Below are 20,513 nucleotides of genomic sequence, written 5' to 3'. Positions count from 1 at the left end.
CAACAATATTGCATTGGGTGTTTCAGTCTAGATTTCCTGTTTAAGTCTCTGGAGAGAACCCATAAACTTTTGATTTGGTCATGGGAGAAATCACATGCTTCCGACACAAAAGGAAACTAAAAGGTCATCCCAAACTTCTGACAGATTCAGTTCTCTTGTACAATTTGTTTCCACGCAATCTCTGATGGAACATGTAACGTCCAATCAGGTGAAACTGGCCTGCAATTCTGCCCCATCTCACTACCACTCACACAGAATCACAGAAGTGTTATGGCATGTAACAATGCCATTCGACCCATCGTGTCTGCACCAGCTTGTTAAATGAGCCTCCTTACTCAATACCACACTCTTCCTTCCCAATTCACCAAAATTTTCCTCTCCAACTAATTCCCATAACCCTAGCAGAGCAAAGAAACAAGATTTTTATGCAGCAAAGGAACAAAAAGGCAAAGTAAACAATTTGAAGAAAACCATTTTATGCAATAGCTATTCTGATAATAACAAAGTACTTGTTGGTCACCAATTTTTGAATGAACAATGTTTTGTATGGAAGTACAAACTATGTTTAACAAGTATTGGTCAATCAGCAATTTACATTTTAAAAAGTACATATTTTTGTTACAAGAAATCATTACACATTTATACAAAAAAAGTCATAAACCAAAATAACTTACACAAATTAGTTAACAAGCTTTAAATATATCACCTTATTATTCAACAGCCAGCTCCTGCAGCATAGACTATGAGAATGAACTATTCAATAGATGCTTCCTTTAACAAGAATTTCAGTCCCTTTTTTTTTGAACTTGCACTTATACAGCATTTACCAACACATCAGTATCTCAGAAAGCATTTCTGAGCTGCTGAAGTATTTTTTGAAGTGGCTTCACAGACTTGAAAAAAAAGGTACTGGAGCAGCCAATTTGAACGGCTCAGGTACCACAGACAGCAATAAAGGTGATGTTCTGTTTTAAGTTACGTTGGTTGAAGATAAATGTCAGACACCATCTGCTTTGAGTCAGGGGCATCAATCACATCAGCCCTCAAGGGCAGACAGGAAAAGGGAAAAATAATAAAATACAATTGTAAAATGTAATTATGGTTTTATCATCTCACCTCAAAAATAACAGTACACAGGAATGTCAGCATAGATTATGGGCTCAAGGAGGTTGACTTAAACAACTTTCTGGTTCAAAAGGTGAATGCGCCAATTACCAACTTACACTGATTGATCCCCAGCTGTTGATAACAATCTATGTCGGTATTAACTAGATAAATCCAGGATACTGTTTTGGAAACAACTAACCTCTGATGAACTATATTTAAAATAAAATTTCCTGTGATTCTTCCAGTTTATTTTATCCCCCCCCCAAAAAAAAAGCAATGCCAGCACAGGGTGCCAGCAAAGGTTAACAGGAGTGATTCAATGGTAGTAAAAATCTTTAATAATTTTTGTTGTCTTATGCTTAGGAACTAGCCTTTGTTTCAGTAGCAGACAAAATAAACTCATAACATTTATAATATCAACAAATGATTGGACAAATTAATTTTACTGGAAAGATCACAGAACACCTGGAACTGTATCGGCTGTCCAAGATGACCAAAAAGATGAAATGCCTTGTTTCCCAGCACCATTACCTTTAATAAAAGGCCCTAAATGTACTCCAAAGGACTGTTCAAACAAAATTTGACACCCACACAACAAGATGTTACACCTGGTATCCAAAAGCTTGGTCAAATAAGTAGGTTGGGAAAAGTGCATTAATAGAAGAAAGAAGTTTTTCTTAAAAAAAAAAAAAATCTTACATGGGACTTGTGTGTTTCTGTCAAGACCAGCACTTATTGCCCATCCCTAATTATTAAATGGAGTGGCTCTTGGGCATTTCAGAGGGCAGTTAGAAGTCAACCACATTGCTTGTGGGTATGCAGTCACATGCAGACCAGGCCTCTCTTCAAGTATAGCAACGCCACCTACTCCAAGCTTTCCATGTAGCCAACGTTCCTCATCCCTGAAACCATTCTTATGGATATTTTCTATATCCTCTCTACAGCCCTCACATTCATCCCAAAATAGTGTCCAAAAATGAACCAGAAGGAGGTCATTCAGCCCCTCAAGCCTATTGCACCATTCGATAGGATCATGGCTGATCTAACATTCCCACGCATTTTTGATAACTTTTGAGCACCTTGTTTAACAAGGATACTCAAATACTCCAGTTGAGGATCAGCCAGGGTTTTCTAAACATTCATCATTATTTCCTTGCTTTCGTATCATTTGGCAGAGGCAATAGCCTAATAGTATTATCACTGGACTGTTAATCCAGAGACCCAGATAACATTCTAGGCACCCAGGTTCAATCCCACCATGGCAGATGGTGGGATTTGAATTCAATAAAATATCTGGAATTAAGAATCTAAAGATGACTGTGAATCCATTGTCGGAAAAACCCCATCTGGTTCACTAATGTCCCTCAGGGAAGGAAGCTGTCATCCTTACCTGATCTGCCCTACATGTGACTCCAGACCCACAGCAATGTGGTTGACTCATAACTGCCCTCTGGACAATTAGGGATGGGCAATAAGTACTGCCTAGCCAGCAACACCCTCATCCCATGAATGAAGCAAGAAAGAAAGAAAAAATACCTGTGTGTAAAGTGCAGGATACTCTCTGCCCTTTTAACCTTTGTCACCTTATCTTGCCACCGTCAATTTGTGCACATACAGCCCCAGCTCGCTGTTGCTGTTCCTGTAACCCCTTTCAGATTGCATATTTTTCAACCAAAATTTCTCCATTTATTGCATTAAATTTGTCTGCATTAATTCTGAATGCCCAATCGACCTGACTCTTTACATCCATCACCATCCTGCCAAGCTCACAATCCCTCCAAGTTTTGGTCCATCTGTAAATTTTGAAATTCAAGGTCGAAATTCAAAACTTGCCAGTTCTACACTTCTCTTCTGATGTTCTAACACAATTCATTCAAAGATGAATTCAAAACGTCAGGCATAGCCTACAGTTTGGTTAGAATATGGAACTTGCGACCATCGGGTAGTGAAAGCGGAAAGAGAAAGCTAAATAAACAGTAGGGTAGAAAGGAATAAAAGGATAATTTGATGGGAGAGAGAGGGTTATGTGGAGCGTAATAAACTGGTAGAGATTGATGAACTGAATGGCCTGTTTCTATGCTGTATGTATTTTGTAATTATAAAGCTTGGCCTACAACTTTGCAGAAGTAGGATCACTGGGTGGCTGCTGTCAACCTCCAACAAGTTTACTTGGTCACAAAACAGAAACGATGGTTAAAGGCAACGTGTTGCTATTTTTATCTTCCTCTTCCCAATCCCTCAGCCAGCAAGTGTTTAGCTCAAGGTCTGTATTCCCAGCTCTGAAAACTGTTCCAGAAAGCTCTGGCAAATGGATGTGGTTCCGGACTCTGAGTGCAGTTCCTACGAGATGAAAAACCCAGTGAGTGGAAGTAAGTGACATCCTCACTTCATTAAATGGACTGCAATAGTTCATAAAGCCTTCCCAATATCTAGGGCTAATGCCCCATCTTTTGGTCAATGGCTGGCTACTGGAGTATTCATAGTACAGCCCATGAGCCTGCCAATCCTTCAACCACTTGGCACTTTTCTCTAAAAGGAAGACTGTGTAGATAAAAAAAAACAAAAATCAACGTTGAGACCCTGTGCAGCAGCAACTTGGTAAGAAGTCGATGGTGCAAGAAACTGAATTTAGAGACAGATAAACTAAACCATCATTCACCCACATTGTTTTTACTCCTAACTGCAGCATCAATGAGAGTTACCTTTGTGAACAGTGAAGCAGGATCACAAAACAGAATTTACAGATTGATTCTATAAATCCATGCATCCTCAAAGCACAGTACACATAACAGAAATCAATAATGGCTCTGGAATAATAAAATAATCTTGTAAATAAAGAGGAAATAAAAAGTCGACATGGCCACTGTAAAAGAAAAGATCTGGCAAACAGTCTGTCATGAAAAGTTAAGTTTTTATTCTAAAAAATAAACTTCACAGTACATGTTGGTGAGGTCTCTTTCACCACAGGTAGTTGGTGACAAAAATGTGTTCCCAATTCAGTATCACCATTTACGCACTCTGCTACCACGTGTGTAGGAAACATTATCTACTTCTGTGGCACAATCCTCTCGTCCATCTTTTGCAAGAGGTTTCCCAACATCATACCTTCTCCTCGCTGTCTCGCCCATCTCTCAATAGAGTCCTCCTACATCTCACCGCATGGCAGGTGGAGCATTGTAAACAGGTGCCGGCTTGAAGTTTCTGCTCAGGATGAATGGAGAAATCCTCGTTCCACATGGTCCACCAAAACTAGGAAGCAGGGCCAAGTCGGTGTCTAAGAAAATTGGACTGTTGATGTCCCGCTACATGTACCACCACAAGCCCAAGAGGAACTGAGCTAGGGTACATCACAATCATATTAGAGCTCTTTTCACATTTAATAGAGAGAAGAAATTTGTCAATTCTGGTACCTGAGTCTGTGAAAACATTTTCTACAGCTGCAACCTTTTGTATCTCAGTGTGTAAAATCCATCTCAGTTTCACAATTTAGTTGAACACAAGGAAATACCAATGATAACTATCATAGTTTAATCTTTGCTGCTCATAAGATGAGGTAACAATATTGTATCCCTGCTTGAGACAGCACTCGCAGAAATACACGTGAAGGAAGGACCACATTTTGTTTTAAGAGCCAAAACAAAGAGATGTCCAGAAAAGCTGACTAAACCCGTCAAAGGTTCCCAAGATCTTCGTAGATTGACTCTGGGTTAATGCTGAAGTCATCCACTGACACTTCTTTCTGTGGCCTTTTGGGCTTCACAACCTCACTGTAGATGCAGTTATTTGAGCTGTTGAAATTGGTTTTAAGAGCCAGCCGCTCAGAGTTAGCTAGCTCCATCCCCATCTCCTTGAAGTCTGCCCGTTTGTCTTTTGCAAACGGCCCGCTGGTGGGTTTCGGTGCAGGCAAGGGCTTGGGTTTTTTTGGCTTGGTGGCTGGTGTCTCGACACCCCTCAGGGGAGGTGGGCCTGAGCTGTTGTCTTTACCAGGGTGCCCCGCCGCGCAGCCCTTCTTTTTCCAAGCAGCTGAGTCTGCCGGCTGAGCTTGGTCATAGATGGCAGTGAAGGCGGGCAGGGGGTAGGGAGCTCTGGCCTCCGGGACCTGCTGGAATGCCCGGCCTTCTGGCTCGTCATAGATGTGCTCCTCCGCCGGGCCGGTGACGGCCAGCCGGGAGAAATCCTGGTTCAGCCGCTCGTAAATGTCCGCATACAGAGGTTCCGCCCTCTGCCCGGGCGCCCTCCTGTCCTTGAAGCCCTTCCGGGCTGCTGGATCTTGGGCTTTGCATGGCAGGACGCTGTCAACTGGCTCGGAGTACAGGCGGTCTGAGCCACACGTGCCGACAGTCAGGGCATCCACGGGATCGGAGTAAATGGAGGCCGGATCGGCATTCGACGCAGGCATTTTGGGAGATCTCGGCGGTGTCGGGGGCCCCACGCCCGGAGGCTCTGGAAGGCTCCGGTTTTTGAGGAGTTTGGACAAGTCCTTCTCCTCGGAGCCTCGCTGCTCCTTTTTGGGGGCCGCCGCCAGCCCCTCGGGTAAACTGGATTTGTGGTCAGGGCTGCCGTTGCCGACCACCATCACCACCTCGGAGGAAAGGGCTGAAGACGCATCAAGTGACAGACATTCAGGGCTCCATTCCAATGAGCTCAAGGCGGTGTGGTCGCCTGTCTCCGACGGTGGAAAGCTTCGGCGGCTCCCCTCGGCCTGGGCTTTCTGCTCCAGGATACTGCTTTCCACCAGCAGGAAGATGTCGTTGCCATGCTTTGTCTCGAAGGTGAAGTTCCCCGCTCCGGAATCACACCTGCGCCCAGCCTCAAACGAAAACATGACCTGCCAGGAAGACGAGAAAAATCCCCAGTTTAAAAAAAGGTGACACCCATAGTCAGGGTTACTTTCACAAGAAAAGAAACTCACATGAAAGCTCAGTGAAATGTTGCATCTTCCTCGATTGTTTAGTCACTATTGCAATGTAGAAAATGATGCAGCAAACGTGTATGCACCCAGAACCTATCCACAGCAGTACGAGACTGATCATACAGTATTTCAGAAGCAAAAACCAAGACAATGTCCAGACCTCCCTTGCTCATCTTTGAAAAGCCTTGCCATGGGAGCTTTTACCTTTACCTAACATGGCAGAAGAAAACTTTGCTTAACATCTTGCGAAATGTTGTACCTGACAACGTAGCACCTCTCCCTGTACTGCACTAAAGTCTCAGCCAAGATTTTTATGTTGACTGTGGGGAGTCAATGGTAAAGTGATATATTGTATCTATTAATAGATTATTAATCTAGAGACCCAGGCTAATATTACAGTGACACAAATTTGAATCCCACCACGGCAGATGGTGGAACTTGAATTCAATAAAAATCTGGAATTAAGACTCTCATGGTGACCATAAAACCATTGCCGATTGTTGGAGAAACCCATCTGTTCATTAATGTCCTTTAGGGAAGGAAACTGTCATCTTTACCTGGTCTGGCCTACATGTGACTCCAGAGTCCTAACAATGCGATTGACTTTCAACTGCCCTCTGGGCAATAAGGGATGGGCAATAATGCTAGCCCAGCCAGTGATGCCCACATCCACTAAATGAATTAAAAAAAAACACTATCTTCTGACTCAACAGTAATGGTGTTACCCACTTGGCTGTGGCTGAGAAGTGTGATGCTTTGGAAACATTTGAGATTCGAGCAAGTTATTCACTGTTCTGTGTGTTAGCTGATACCCACACCAATTTATAATGGTTGCGCATTGGCTGCTTTTTGTCATGATAATGCAATACAAAAGCACAACACTGTTCATTGCGAAGAACCTCAGTCTCCACAAATAGAAGTTGACAGAGTGTATCAAGTTTTGGTCAAGTCTCTAGTAGAGAATTAGGCCATTCAGTGTAATTGATCTTTAGTCAACTAGACCATAGGATCATGGAATCCCCACAGTGTGGAAGCAGGCTGTTTGACCCATTGAGTCCACACAGACACTCGAAAGAGCATCCCACCCAGACCCACCATCATCCCTGTAACCCTGCATTTCCCCAGGCCAATCCACCTCACCTGCACATCTTTGGACTGTGGGAGGAAACTGGAACACTCAGAAGAAACCCACGTAGACAAGGAGAGAACGTGCAAACTGCACACAGACTGCTGCCCGAGGGTGAAATCAAACCTGGGTCCCTGATGCTGTGTGAGGCAGCAGTGTGAACCACTGAGCCACCATGCATGCTCTCCACACTTACCTCCTCCCATCTCCGTTCACATAACCCGATCTGCATTTGCTTTATTACTTATTTGCTGAACTAGCTTGTCCTTATGGTATGAACAAAAAAATGCAAAGATCATAGAGCTCTTTTAAAATCACAAAAAGAGATTATCAGGCTGGATACAGCGAGGTGTTGGCCTAAGAGTCTAGAGACTAACACCAATGCTCTGGGGATATGTATTCAAATCTCACCACCGTAGCTGGAAGAATTTAAATTCTATTCGTGAATCAGGAAGTGAAACTTTCAACATTACCATTTCTGAAACTAGCTTTTATTTGTAACAAAAACATATTTGGCTTGCTCTTGGAAATCGGTGATCCTGAACTTGCCTACTTGTTCACTGTTGCAACATGACACACTCTCAGCGACCCTCTGGAATGACCCAGCAAGCCATTCAATTCAAGGGCAATGAGGGAAGGTTGAATACTGGCCTTGCCAGGAACATTCCCTGCAACGTTTTATTCGCTGCTGTGCAGGTCTCCAAGGTCCATGCGAGGGAGTGACTCCTGGAAGCGGACACTGTTTATTGGCGTGCCAGTCAGCCAGCACAGAGCTTCCCAGTGGCTGTGGCTAATCTAACCTGCTTGCCAGTGATGCCTACATCCCACTAAATAATTATCTTAAAAAACTGAGATATTCCCAATTGGAGGAGACCAAGACTTGGGGGAAATAAAATGCTAGGAGAATCACTGATAATCCTAAAAACCAAATCATGAGACCCTTCTTCAGATCAGGATGTGACAAGTGTCACCACGCAAAACAGTATAGATGCACTTAAGGCAAAACTAGATAGATGCATGTGGACAAAAACAAATGAAGTAAGTGTAGTTGGAGGTGGCTTGTGTGGAGCAGAATATGGAGCTAAATGGACTCTGTGCTGCAAGTCCTACGTAACCAAAAATAAACTATTGCTGTGTGACAAGGCAAAAACAGGCGGCCTCAGTCTTTAGTGCATTTGGGCCTTATGTCACTGAGTGATCGTGAAGAACTCAAGCGCAGAGTCTGCGTCAAGACACTTGGAGCTGGGTTTCCTCTGGTGAGCCACATCCTCTGTGCAGCAAATTTTAATAAAACTTAATACCTCAAGCTGGAAAATTAAACTCAGCAGGTGATACACTGTCAAAGGCCACGTGGCCTTGAGCTGGGGAATGGAAAAACAAAATGTGCAATGTTACAGTTGGCTTGAGGTGTTAAGATCAGGAGGCTGTCTGTATTTGTCAGCCTTGCAACCACAGTAAAGTTATAATTAGGATGCACCAAAGAGCTTTCTAAGTAGCTCGCTGATAACCAAAATGATGTAAAGAGAGTGAATTTGCTTTTCCTGCAGTACTTCAGTTTCTATCCAAGGACATAAATAATTTGAAGTGATTTAAAGATTAGCCTCATGCAGCATTTCTTTTTTGAGCCATCTGCTAACTTCCTATAACATTTATAAAAGTTAAATGCATCAGAAATTGCTTGTATGTTTCACATAAATGGGGGAATGAAAACTGGGGCGGGGGGACACATATTAAAAATAATTGCCAAGGGAACCTTGGGCAGTGAGTTGAGGGAGGGGCGTTGCTTGGAAGAAAAGAAAAGATGATAGTCAGGAATGCACTGTGCAAGAGGATGATAAAGCAGACTCATTAGTAGCTCTGACAGAATTAGGTAAATACTTTCGGAAAGCAACAGAAGTCAGACTAAGCTTGACTACCTCTTTAACAGACCAAACACAATGGAACATATGGCCTCCTCCTACGCTGTATCATTTTGTGAGAGTTTAATTAGAGTTGTCTTAACTCATTCATGCTGATCAAGTTTCCTAAACTGAATCAGTCCCATTTGCCTGCAATTGGCCCATAACCCTCTAAACCTTTCCAATTCATGTACCTGTCCAGATGTCTTTTAACTGTTGTAGTTGTACTCGTCTTTACCACTTCTTCTGGCAGCTCATTCCGAATACGCACCGCCCTCTGCTTGAAAAAGTTGTCCCTTAGGTCAGTTTTAAATCATTCCCCTCTCACCTTAAACCTCTCTCTAGTTCTGGACTCCCCTACCCTGGGAAGACGACCTTGACTATTCATCTTATCTGTGCCCCTCATGATTTTACAAACTTCTATAAGGTCACCCCTCAACCTCCTACGCTCCAGGGAAAAAGAAAAAAAAAAAGAGTCCCAGCTTACCCAGCCTCTCCTTATAACTCAAACTTTCCACTCTCAGTAACATCCTTGTTAATCTTTTTTGCACCATTGCCAGTTCAATAACATGCTTCCTATAGCAAGACAACCAGAATTCTCAACGCCCAGCCTATGCAACTAAAGCTGCCCAGGGGAGATTTCATCGAAACGTACAAGATTGTGTGTGTGATTAGGAGGGTGGATATCAAGATGTTTTCCCTCGCCATCAGCAATGTTCCCTCTAAGCTGTACGGTCATAAAGTCACTCAGAGGGTCTGTGTATGCCAGTTGGTTTGTAGACATATTGACTACCGCATAAGGCATTTAGGACTGAGATGAGGAGAAATGTCTTCCCCCTCAGAGAGTGGCAAGTCTGTGGAATTCTCTGCCACAGAAAAGGGGTTCAGGCCAAAACATTGAATGGTTTCAAAAAGGAAATAGATATAGTTCTTAGGGCTAATGGGATCAAAGGATATAGGGAGAAAGCGGGAACATGGCTGATCATCCAATCAGTGCCATGATCATACTGAATAGTGCAGCAGGCTCAAAAGGGCCAAATGGCCTACTCCTGTTCCTGGTTTCTTTGTTTCCATGGCTTTCACGGCCATGCCATGACCTGAGATTGGCAGAAACATTAGAGGGAATGGATGCCATTAGCCCACTGTCTCAGAATGGAGGTGAAGAAACAGGTTTTTCCCGAGGATTGTGGAACATTTGAATTGTCTCAGAGGCTTGTGGTTTTTCCATCATTGAGTATATTCAAGGCTGAGATAGATAGGATTTTTGCTTTCTCAGGGAATCAAGGGATGTGGGGAGTGGACAGGGAAGTGCAGTTGAGGTTGGAGATCAGCCATGATTATGTTAAATTGCAGAGCAGGTTTAAGAAGCTAAATGGTCTTCTCTTGCTCCTATCTAACAAAGGAGAAAAACGAGGTGAACAGGCTGAGAGGCTAGTGAAACAATATGGGGGCCCATGGTGCACGGCCCAAGCAGTTGGAGACATGACTGGCACAGGTGGACTATTTAAAACTGAGGCTTCGCAATACAATATTGTATGATCTTCTTAACAGGCACACAGTAATTACATTCCTTATAACATTTTAAGTCAGAAAACTGCCAAACTGGATTGTGTCCAATTTTACCTTGTCCCTGCCATAGCGCCGCAGAAGCTTATAGGGCCAGTTGAAGAGAACTTGATCGGTTTTGGTATCTTTAAGAGTGAGCTTCTCCTTGTCTGCTTTAAGGATGTATGTCCCGTGAAGATTGCACCTCTCTGCTGCTTCTGTCTTCTGCACATTCACCCAGAACTCATTCACTGCATGGGAAAGGAGGAAACAAGGCAGTTTAATCACAAGAACGTGTTAAGGAGAAAGAAAGGAAGGAGAGGACAAAAAGAAAACAGCAGGACTTTGGGCTGGGTTTTATTGATGGAAATCTGGCAGGCTTTCTCCTCCTCTCCTGCTTACTCAGATTACGGCATGATGGTATCAGGTCAGCAATGCAAATATCCTCATTGCACCACTCCCCCATATTTCAGAAGGCAAGCATGTACAGATATCAGAAGCTCACCCACCATTTTGGAAATAACCAATCAACAAACTATTGATCCTATTGAAGGTACAACTGAATTTTAAGACTTTTTTTATTCATTTGCTTAAAACATAAGTGGGTGAGCATTTGAAATGTCATATGGGCTTAGAGCTGGAAAATGGGATTTGTGTAAATAGATTAGTGTAAATAAATAGTTCTGTGCTGTATGACTATAATTCTATGAATAGGACATTTCAAGCGCTCATCCATGTACTTATTTTTTTAAAAAGTGGGTAAATAAAGCAGATAAATAGTTGAAAAATATTCAGTTGGATCTTCACAAGGCTCAATACCTTGTCGAATGGTTATTTCGAAAACGGTGGGTGAGCTTCTGATACCTCTGGCAACATGATATGCCAAAGGGTCTCTTCTGTGCTGTATGTATAATTCTATTTTGAGCCTACGGTAAGAAATAAAGACAGAGAACAGTTGCTTCTAAATTGACACCCAAGGCCATCTTTTGGTTCCCAGGGTAAACCCTCTCCCACCAGACACAGACCAGATTCCTGACTGGACACAGAACACCATCAACTCCACCCCCTCCAACCTGCACTCCCCTGCAACACTATTGCTAGTTGGCAGCTTGATGGTTGATTCACCAGGAGAGGGTATAAGCGAACCCCATGTTTCTGTTCAACTTGCTCATGCCATCAGACACCATAAAATCCAGCTCTTTGATCGTCCGTTCTGAGTTGCTCTGAGACAATGTCCATCTCCCCAACCTTGCTCACCTTCTGAGAATTTTTTTATGTATAAGTTCTAAAGTTTGGATCTCCTGTCTCGCAGTTTTTTTATTCAAAGAATTAGATATTTCTTGTCTTTTGGCTTGAAAGAGTAAAGGTTATTTGATTAAAAAATATACAACATGACGATTAGGTAGAAATACTTGGAAGCCTTGCACGGAAAGAGACAGGGGACTGATTGGACAGCTGTTGGCAAAGGCATGATGGGCCAAATGGCCTCCCCCTGTGCTACAAGGATCTTGTTTTTGTCACTAGTGTTACAGGATCAAACTGAAGAAAGTACAAGCTAAACTGTGGTTCTCCGACCTCAGGGAAAAAAGTGCCTCTGCACCAACTACATAACAATGTAGATTGAGCAGGAAAGAGGTACCTGTTGGAAAATAATGGAGTAGAGGGACAGGAAGATCTCAGGGTACAGGTACATTCATCACTTAAAAAGTAGCAGTGCAGCTGAAAAGGTAGCTGAAAAATAAAGGCAAGCACGGGGTTCATTTCTACAGCGAAGAAAGAGAAGTGATATTAAACTTGCATAGAACCTTGGTTAGAGCACACTTGCAGCACTGTGAACAGCTTTGGAGTCCATTATGAAAAGGATGTAAGAGGCATTGGAGAGGAAGGCATTAGAAAAAAGTTTTACTAGAATGATAGCAGAACGAGATGTCATATGGATCAGGAAAGATGGAGCTCCCGAAGTCTCTTTTCTCTAGAAGAAGCTGAAGGTGGGGGTGGGGGGAGTATTAGCCAAGGCCTAGGCCTATTAATATTTTTGACTGCACAGTGGCTGCCTCACAGCACCAGGGACCCACGTTCAATTCTAGCCTCTGACAACTGAGGAGTTTCTCCCAACGTCTGCATGGGTTTCCTCTGGGTGCTCTAGTTTCCTCCCACAGAAGATGCAGGCTAGGTGGAGTAGCCATGGTAAATGCAGGGTTACAGAGAATAGGGTGGGCTGCTCTTCAAGGGTCCGTGTAGACTCAATTGGGCGAATGGCCTCTTTTCACACTACAGGGATTCTATAATTTTGAAAGGGTTTGGATTGGCCGAGATTGGAGAAACTGTTTTTCCTTGCAGAGGAGATCAGAACTACGGGCTACAAACACAAGATAGTTACTGGTAAATCCAACAGGGAATTCAGGAAAAACTTGATTGCCTAGAAAGTGGTTAGAATTTGGAACATTCTACCACAAATAGGCAAATAGAATAGCTGCATTAAAGGGGACAGGTATAAATGCTCATATTGGGGGGGGGGGGGGCGGAAGAGAGGGGCGGTGGGGAAGAGAGAGAGGGGGGTTGAAGAGAGAGGGGGGATTTAAGTGATGAAAAAACAAAAAGGATTCCAGGGTGGAAATACCAGTTTCTGTGTGGCAAAGAGATCTTTTATAAAGTCTCAAAATTTTCAGGAACGCCAAGACTGCAGCTCAAGTCAAAGCTATTTCAAGGGTGTGAAGGGCAAGTTTAGGCATGAGGCATTTCAACATCTAAAATGTGTGTCGTCAGGAAAAGAAGTGATTGAGGTCAACACACTGTTCCCGATAAACAGTTCCAAGTTGCATTGAGTAAATGAGAAGGAGCGCTGTTTCACCTAGACATTAAACTTAGGCCAAGTCTGCCTCCTCAGTATAAAACCCCCCATCACTATTTGAAGATAAGGAGCAGGGATTCCACTTGATAGCCTTGCCAACATGGGTTATTAGAAAGGATTAACTGTTTATTCACCTTCTTCCTGTTATGGTGGGATCACACTCTGCCAGTTGGCTACCACATTGCAATAGTAACTATGAAGTGCTTATAAAGGTTCTGCCCAAAGTCACAGGCATGCTCCATTGGCACCAGCCACATGGACCCCATGTCGTGACATGTGCCAACCTCCATGAACCCTCATGTCACATCTCCAATCCACTTCACAAGATGCGTCTGCACTTCAATCCTCCATCTCAAGGCTCACTGGTAACTATCGATATAATGCTGCAGCAAGAGTGCTCTGCGCTCAGGGACACATACCCAGTTCATGACTGGGTCAGGTTGCATCTCTTGGCTGTTCACTTGCTCTCTTGCTCATTTTGATCCTAGCTGGGTATACACAACATCTCTGCCTTGCCTTTTTGAGCTTAGCTTCCCCTTCAGCTACAGACACCAGGCTCATCTTACTGGAGACAAAAATAGAAAGAACTGCGGGTGCTGTAAATCAGAGACAAAAATAGAAATTGCTGGAAAAGCTCAGCAGGTCTGGCAGCATCTGTGGAGAGAAATCAGAGTTGACGTTTCGGGTCAAGTGACTCTTCCGCAAATGCTGCCAGACCTGCTGAGCTTTTTCAGCAATTTCTATTTTTGTGAGATAGTAAGAACTGCAGATGCTGGAGTCAGAGATAACACAGTGTGAAACTGAAGGAACACAGCAGACCAGGCAGCATCAGGGGAACAGGAAAGTTGACGTTTCAGGATGGGACCCTTCTTCAGAAATTCTTCAGCTCCACACTTTGTTATTTCTATTTTTGTCTCTGCTTTACAGCATCTGCAGCTCTTTTGGTTTTTACTCAGGCTCATCTTACTGCTGTATTGCGGTGATGATCAGCACTGACACAAAGTCAGAAAGTTTGTCGTGGTTGTCAGCAGACTTCAGTCAAGGCAAGGGTTTTTGGTCAGGCTGCCCCTGCAGAGAAAATCAAGAACAAACTCCAACTCCAGTCCAGGGGTTTGGAAACAGTCAGTCAACTGAATATATACCTGACGGCTTAGGTTAAGTGAAAAACAGGAAAATCTTCAAGAAATGCCAATACATAGACAGGTAATTGTCTTTATTGGTAGGATACTGTTTTGTGTAGGAGCATTAAATAAAAACATTAATGTCCTGTTTGACTGTTTAGATTTGGATGCCCATTAATAGAACATCCCCAGTCTACACAGTTTAAAAAAGGTTCAATCGCCGTTTAGCAACCAACTCTTTTCCAATCTACGCCAGTTGTTACAGCGGGTAGCACTCTTCACTTCTGAATCAGAAGGGTACAGGGTCTAACCCCACTTTACAGATCATGACTAAAAGTCACATGCAGCGCTGAGGGAATACTGCACTGTCAGAGATGCCATCTCCCTGATGAGAGATTAAAGTTTTTTTTTCCTGCAAGTCTTTCACAGAGTCTGGGCATCATTAGTAAGGTCACCTTTTGTCCCCCATTCTAACTCCCTCCTTGAACTGAATGACTTATTATGCTATTTCAAGGGCAGTTAAGAGTCAACCACATTGCTGTGGTTCTGGAACCACATGTAGGCCAGACCAGGTAGGGGTGGAAGATTACTGTGGGACGTAGGTGTCACTGCCTGGCCAACACTTATTCCCCATCCCTAGTTGCCCTTCAGAAGGTGGTGGTGAGCTGCCTTCTTGAACCATTGCAGTCCACCTAATGGGAGTAGGCCCACAATGCCATAAGGGAGGGAACGCCCCTAGAAGAGAATAAGAACTACAAGTGGCGGCTGGGAGAACTCAACTCTTCCCAGCCACAAATGAACATGTGGTTTATTACTAATGGCTAGGACTGCTCATAAATAACAGTACAGCTGACCATAATAGGTGATTCTGTCTTCATCAGTAAGGCAAGTCTTGAACTAGCTTTAACTAAGCATCTGACCTATTATTCCTTTTGAATAGCTGATAATAGTAAAATCTCTTATCAACACTTTTGAATTTCAGATGCAGGCTGCATGAGAATTCTGGCTGCTGGGATCCAGATAACAAGGAATTTTATTGTACTTTATTGGCTTTAAAACATGTTAAAGTGTTTACATTATAAGGGGCACTAAAATAAATGCAAAAGCATTCCTTAAGATTTGCATCATAAACTCTTAAAGATAATCAAGGCCACACAACAGCGAGTTCACAATTTTCAAACAGTTCAGTCATAAATGGTGACAACAAGGTGCAGGGCTGGATGAACACAGCAGGCCAAGCAGCATCATAGGAGCAGAGAGGCTGACGTTTCGGGCCTAGACCCTTCATCAGAAAAGGGGGAGGGGAAGGGGGTTTTGAAATAAATAGGGAGAGAGTGGGAGGCGGATAGAAGAGGGATAGAGGAGAGGATAGGTGGAGAGGAAACAAACAGGTCGAAGAGGCGGGGATGGAGCCAGTAAAGGTGAGTGTAGGTAGGGAGTTAGGAAGGGGATAGGTCAGTCCAGGGAGGACGGACGGGTCAAGGGGGCGGGATGAGGTTGGTCGGTAGGAGATGGAGGTGCGGCTTGAGGTGGGAGGAGGGGATAGGTGGGAGGAAGAACAGGTTAGGGAGGCAGGGATGAGCTGGACTGGTTTTAGGATGCGGTAGGGGGAGGGGAGATTTTGAAACTTGTGAAATCCACATTGATACCATTGGGCTGCAGGGTTCCCAAGCGGAATATGAGTTGCTGTTCCTGCAACCTTCGGGTGGCATCGTTGTGGCACTGCAGGAGGCCCAGGATGGACATGTCATCTGAGGAATGGGAGGGGGAGTTGAAATGGTTCGCGACTGGGAGGTGCAGTTGTTTATTGCGAACCGAGCAACAGACAGCCTGTTTACAAGAGACACACAGAAACAAATTCAAACTTTTAGAAACGATACATTACAGCAAGAAGGAAGTTGAATCATTCAGGCTGAAGCAGCAAATCACAAGACTATTTCTTCAGCACACTTTAAATCATTCTACCAAGTGTACGCATTATGGTCAAAACCTCAAAAGTTTTATCTATGGAGCAAAAACTCTTTGCAAAATATAGTCATGTGGTTGATTAAGAACCTAAATAGGACTAAATTGCATTTTGATTAATCAATTCAGAAAATGAGTAATAGACATCTGGGATGCTGTCATTCACTATTTAGAATTGATGACTCGAGGCCAGAAATCAGAAGTAGCATAACCAAAATTGCAGATTGCATCAAAGTGACAATTGGCAGGGAGTGGATGATGTTCTTTCACAAGATGCATCACTGGCAAAGTCAGCATTTGTGCCCATCCCCTAAAAACCAATGTGTCCTCTTTAACTGGTGCAGTCCATCTGGTGTGGTGCTTTTAGGACACGAGTTCCAAGATAGTGATCGAATACCAATGAAGGAACAGCAGTACAGTTCCAACTTAAGATGGTGTTTGTTTTGAAGGGAAATTTACAAATGGTGGGGTTGACATACATCAGTTGACCTTATACTTCAAGGTTAGAAGCCACTGGTTTGGAAAGTTCTATCAAAGGAGATTTAGAAGGTTGTTTAAGTTCATCTTGCAGATTGTCTCTTATGCAGTGGCAATGGGGTAAGTGTAAGTTTAATATGGTCCCAAGTGAACTTTGGCCCAGATATTATCAAGCTTCTTGAGTGCTGGAGCTGCACTCATTGAAGCAAGTGGGGCAATCTTGGCATCACGCTCTCAACTAGTGTCTTGTAGATGGTGGACGGACATTGCAGAGACAGGTGATGAATTGTTTGCTGCAGGATTCATAGCTTCTGATTTGGTTTTGTAGCCACAGGATGTGTGTGGCTGGTTCACTTTCTGGTTAGTGGTAATTCCCAGGATGATTTAGCTATGGTAAAGCCTCAGGAGATAATGGTTAAAATCTCTTTTGTTGGAAACGGTTGTTGCCTGGCAAGCGTATGCCATGATCTTCTCTCTATCCTGAGGTCAGATGTTCACTAATGATTGGACAACATTCGGAATCAATCATGACTCCCTAGATATTGCAGAAGTCCATGTCCAAGTACAGGAAAAGCTGGACAATATCCAGGCTTGGGCTGACAATTAACATTTGCATTACACAAGTGCCAGGCAACGACCATCTCCAACAAAAACAAATCTAACAATCGCCATCACTGAATCTCCCACAAGCAACGTCTTGGGAGTATCATTACGGTGCTACACGGAGGAACTCCTGTAACAATAGCTTGTTGATACTGAGCAAGATGCAAAAAAAAAGGTGAAATTAATAAACCATGTTAGGTGCCTAAGTGGCAAATTCATTTCAATGTAGATAATGAGTATGATGTGTACATTTCAGTAAGAAGAACATGGTGACAACATAGTCCTCGGAAAGAACATAAGAACTAAGAACTAGGAGCAGGAGTAGGCTGTCTGGCCCTTCGAGCCTGCTCCGCCATTCAATAAGATCATGGCTGATCCTTTCGTGGACTCAGATCCACTTACCCGCGTTCTCACCGTATCCCTTAATTCCTTTATTGTTCAAAAAAAATCTACCTTTTTTTTAAAAAACGTTTACTGAAGTAGAGTCAACTACTTCACTGGGCAAAGAATTCCATAGATATTCCATAGATACAAAATGGTTCTTTGGGCTACAAACATAAAGGGATTTGGGGCTACAAATGCACAAATCATGCTAAATAGTAAAATAAAACAAAGAACTGCAGATGCTGAGCACAATGGCTCAGTGGTTAGCACTGCTGCCTCACAGCGCCAGGAACCCAGATTCAATTCCACCTTCGGGTGACTGTCTGTGTGGAGTTTGCACATTCTCCCCGTGTCTGCATGGGTTTCCTCCGGGTGCTCCGGTTTCCTCCCACAGTCCAAAGATGTGCAGGTTAGGGTGGATTGGCCATGCTAAATTGCCCATAAGGTTCAGGGATGTGTAGATTAGGTGGGTTATAGGGGGATGGGTCTGGGCGGGATGCTCGGAGGGTCAGTGTGGACTTGTTGGGCCGAAGGGCCATGTTTCCACATTGTAGGGATTCTATGATATCTGAAACAAAAAAAGAAATTACTGGGAAAATTCAGCAGGTCTGACAGCATCTGTGGAAAGAAAACAGAATGCTAAAGAGTAATGAGAGTTAAAAATCCTGCCTTCTTCACTCAGTCTGCCTTACTCCTGCCCCACACCAACTTAATAGACTCCAAATGGCCCAATAAGTCACTCAGTTAGATCAATCGGAATGGGCTAGGAGAAACTGTGTAGGTCAGGGTCTGTCAGTAATTGAGCAAGAGGAACTCGATTGGTCAGTAAACAAATTAAAGTAAAACAACTCGTCTTTCATAAGATAACAAGGTGTAGAGCTGGATGAACACAGCAGGCCAAGCAGCATCAGAGGAGCAGGAAAGCTGACGTTTCAGGTCTAGACCCTTCTTCAGAAATGGGGGAGGGGAAGGGGCTTCTGAAATAAATAGGGAGAGAGGGGGAGGCGGATAGAAGATGGATAGAGGAGAAGATAGGTGGAGAGGAGACAGACAGGTCAAAGAGGCGGGGATGGAGCCAGTAAAGGTGAGTGTAGGTGGGGAGTTAGGGAGGGGATAGGTCAGTCCAGGGAGGACGGACAGGTCAAGGAGACGGGATGAGGCTGGTAGGTAGGAGATGGGGGAGGGGATAGGTGGAAGGAAGGACAGGTTAAGGAGGCAAGGGCGAGCTGGGCTGGTTTTGGGATGCGGTCAGGGGAGGGGAGATTTTGAAACTTGAAGTCCACATTGATACCACTGGGCTGCAGGGTTCCCAAGCGAAATATGAGGTGCTGTTCCTGCAACCTTCGGGTGGCATCGTTGTGGCACTACAGGAGGCCCAGGATGGACATGTCGTCCAAGGAGTGGGAGGGGGGAGTTGAAATGGTTCGCGACTGGAGGTGCAGTTGTTTAGTGCAAACCGAGCGTAGGTGTTCCGCAAAGCGGTCCCCAAGCCTCCGCTTGGTCTCACCGATGTAGAGGAGGCCACATTGTAAGCAGCAGATGCAACAGACCACATTAGCGGATGTGCAGGTGAACCTCTGTCTGATGTGGAAGGTTTTTTTTGGTTCCTTGGATAGAAGAGGCAGGGTGGGGGAGTGTAGGGGCAGGTGTAGCACCTCGTGCGGTTGCAGGGAAAGCTGCCAGCGGTGGTGGGGCTGGAGGGGAGTGTGGAGCGGAGAGGGGAGTCCCGGAGAGAGTGGTCCCTCCAGAAAGCAGATAAGGGTGGGGAGGCAAAAATGTCTTTGGTAGTGGTGTCAGCTTCAAAATCTCCCCTCCTCTGACCATATCCTAAAACCAGCCCAGCTCATCCCTGCCTCCCTAACCGGTCCTTTCTCCCACCTATCCATTCCCCCCACCTCAAGTCCCACCCCCATCTCCTACCTACCAGCCTCATCCCGCCTCCTTGACCTATCCATCCTCCCTGGACTGATTCATCCCCTCCCTAACTCCCCACCTACACTCACTTTTACTGGCTCCATCCCCACCTCTTTGACCTGTCTATCTCCTCTCCACGTATCTTCTCCTTTATCCATCTTCTATCTGCGTCCCCCTCTCTGCCTATTTATTTCAGAACCCCCTTCCCCTCCCCCATTTCTGAAGAAGGGTCTAGGCCCGAAATGTCAGCTTTCCTGCTCGGCCTGCTGTTTCATCCAGCTCTACACCTTGTCATCTCAGATTCTCCAGCATCTGCAGTTCCCATTATTGTCTTTCATAATCTCAAGGCATCCTAAAGTGCTCAAGTTACAAAGCGTGGCAGGCACTTCCACACTGCAAGATCCCATAAACTGTTTCAACTCCACAGATCAGTGTATCAAACGGTACAGAGGAACACTATAGAGCCAATCTAGTGCTAACACGCGTGAAAATAAAACTGCAAAATAAAAATCAATGCGGTTTTCCTCCAATTAACAGTGACAGCTCTCGAGAGTTGTTTTGGATCTACACAGAAAAGAGCTGGCTGGTGATGATGCGCAGATGGGCAATG

The 20,513-nt window shown here is 44.2% G+C and overlaps 1 protein-coding gene across 1 annotated transcript; it reads right to left on the bottom strand.

The window, feature by feature from the left end:
• Positions 1-459: 459 nt before the first annotated feature.
• dok1b (docking protein 1b) lies at positions 460-10,878 on the bottom strand. Its single transcript, XM_048604300.1, has 2 exons — positions 10,667-10,878; positions 460-5,935 (listed from the first exon to the last, which is right to left on the bottom strand). Exon 2 carries the CDS (start codon positions 5,930-5,932, stop codon positions 4,778-4,780), a length of 1,155 nt encoding a protein of 384 aa, XP_048460257.1. The 5' UTR covers positions 5,933-5,935; positions 10,667-10,878; the 3' UTR covers positions 460-4,777.
• Positions 10,879-20,513: the final 9,635 nt, after the last annotated feature.

Source organism: Rhincodon typus, chromosome 1 (assembly GCF_021869965.1).
Source record: "Rhincodon typus isolate 14 chromosome 1, sRhiTyp1.1, whole genome shotgun sequence".
NCBI classification, from domain to species: Eukaryota; Metazoa; Chordata; class Chondrichthyes; order Orectolobiformes; family Rhincodontidae; genus Rhincodon; species Rhincodon typus.
This window is presented reverse-complemented; position numbering and strand designations above follow the sequence as displayed.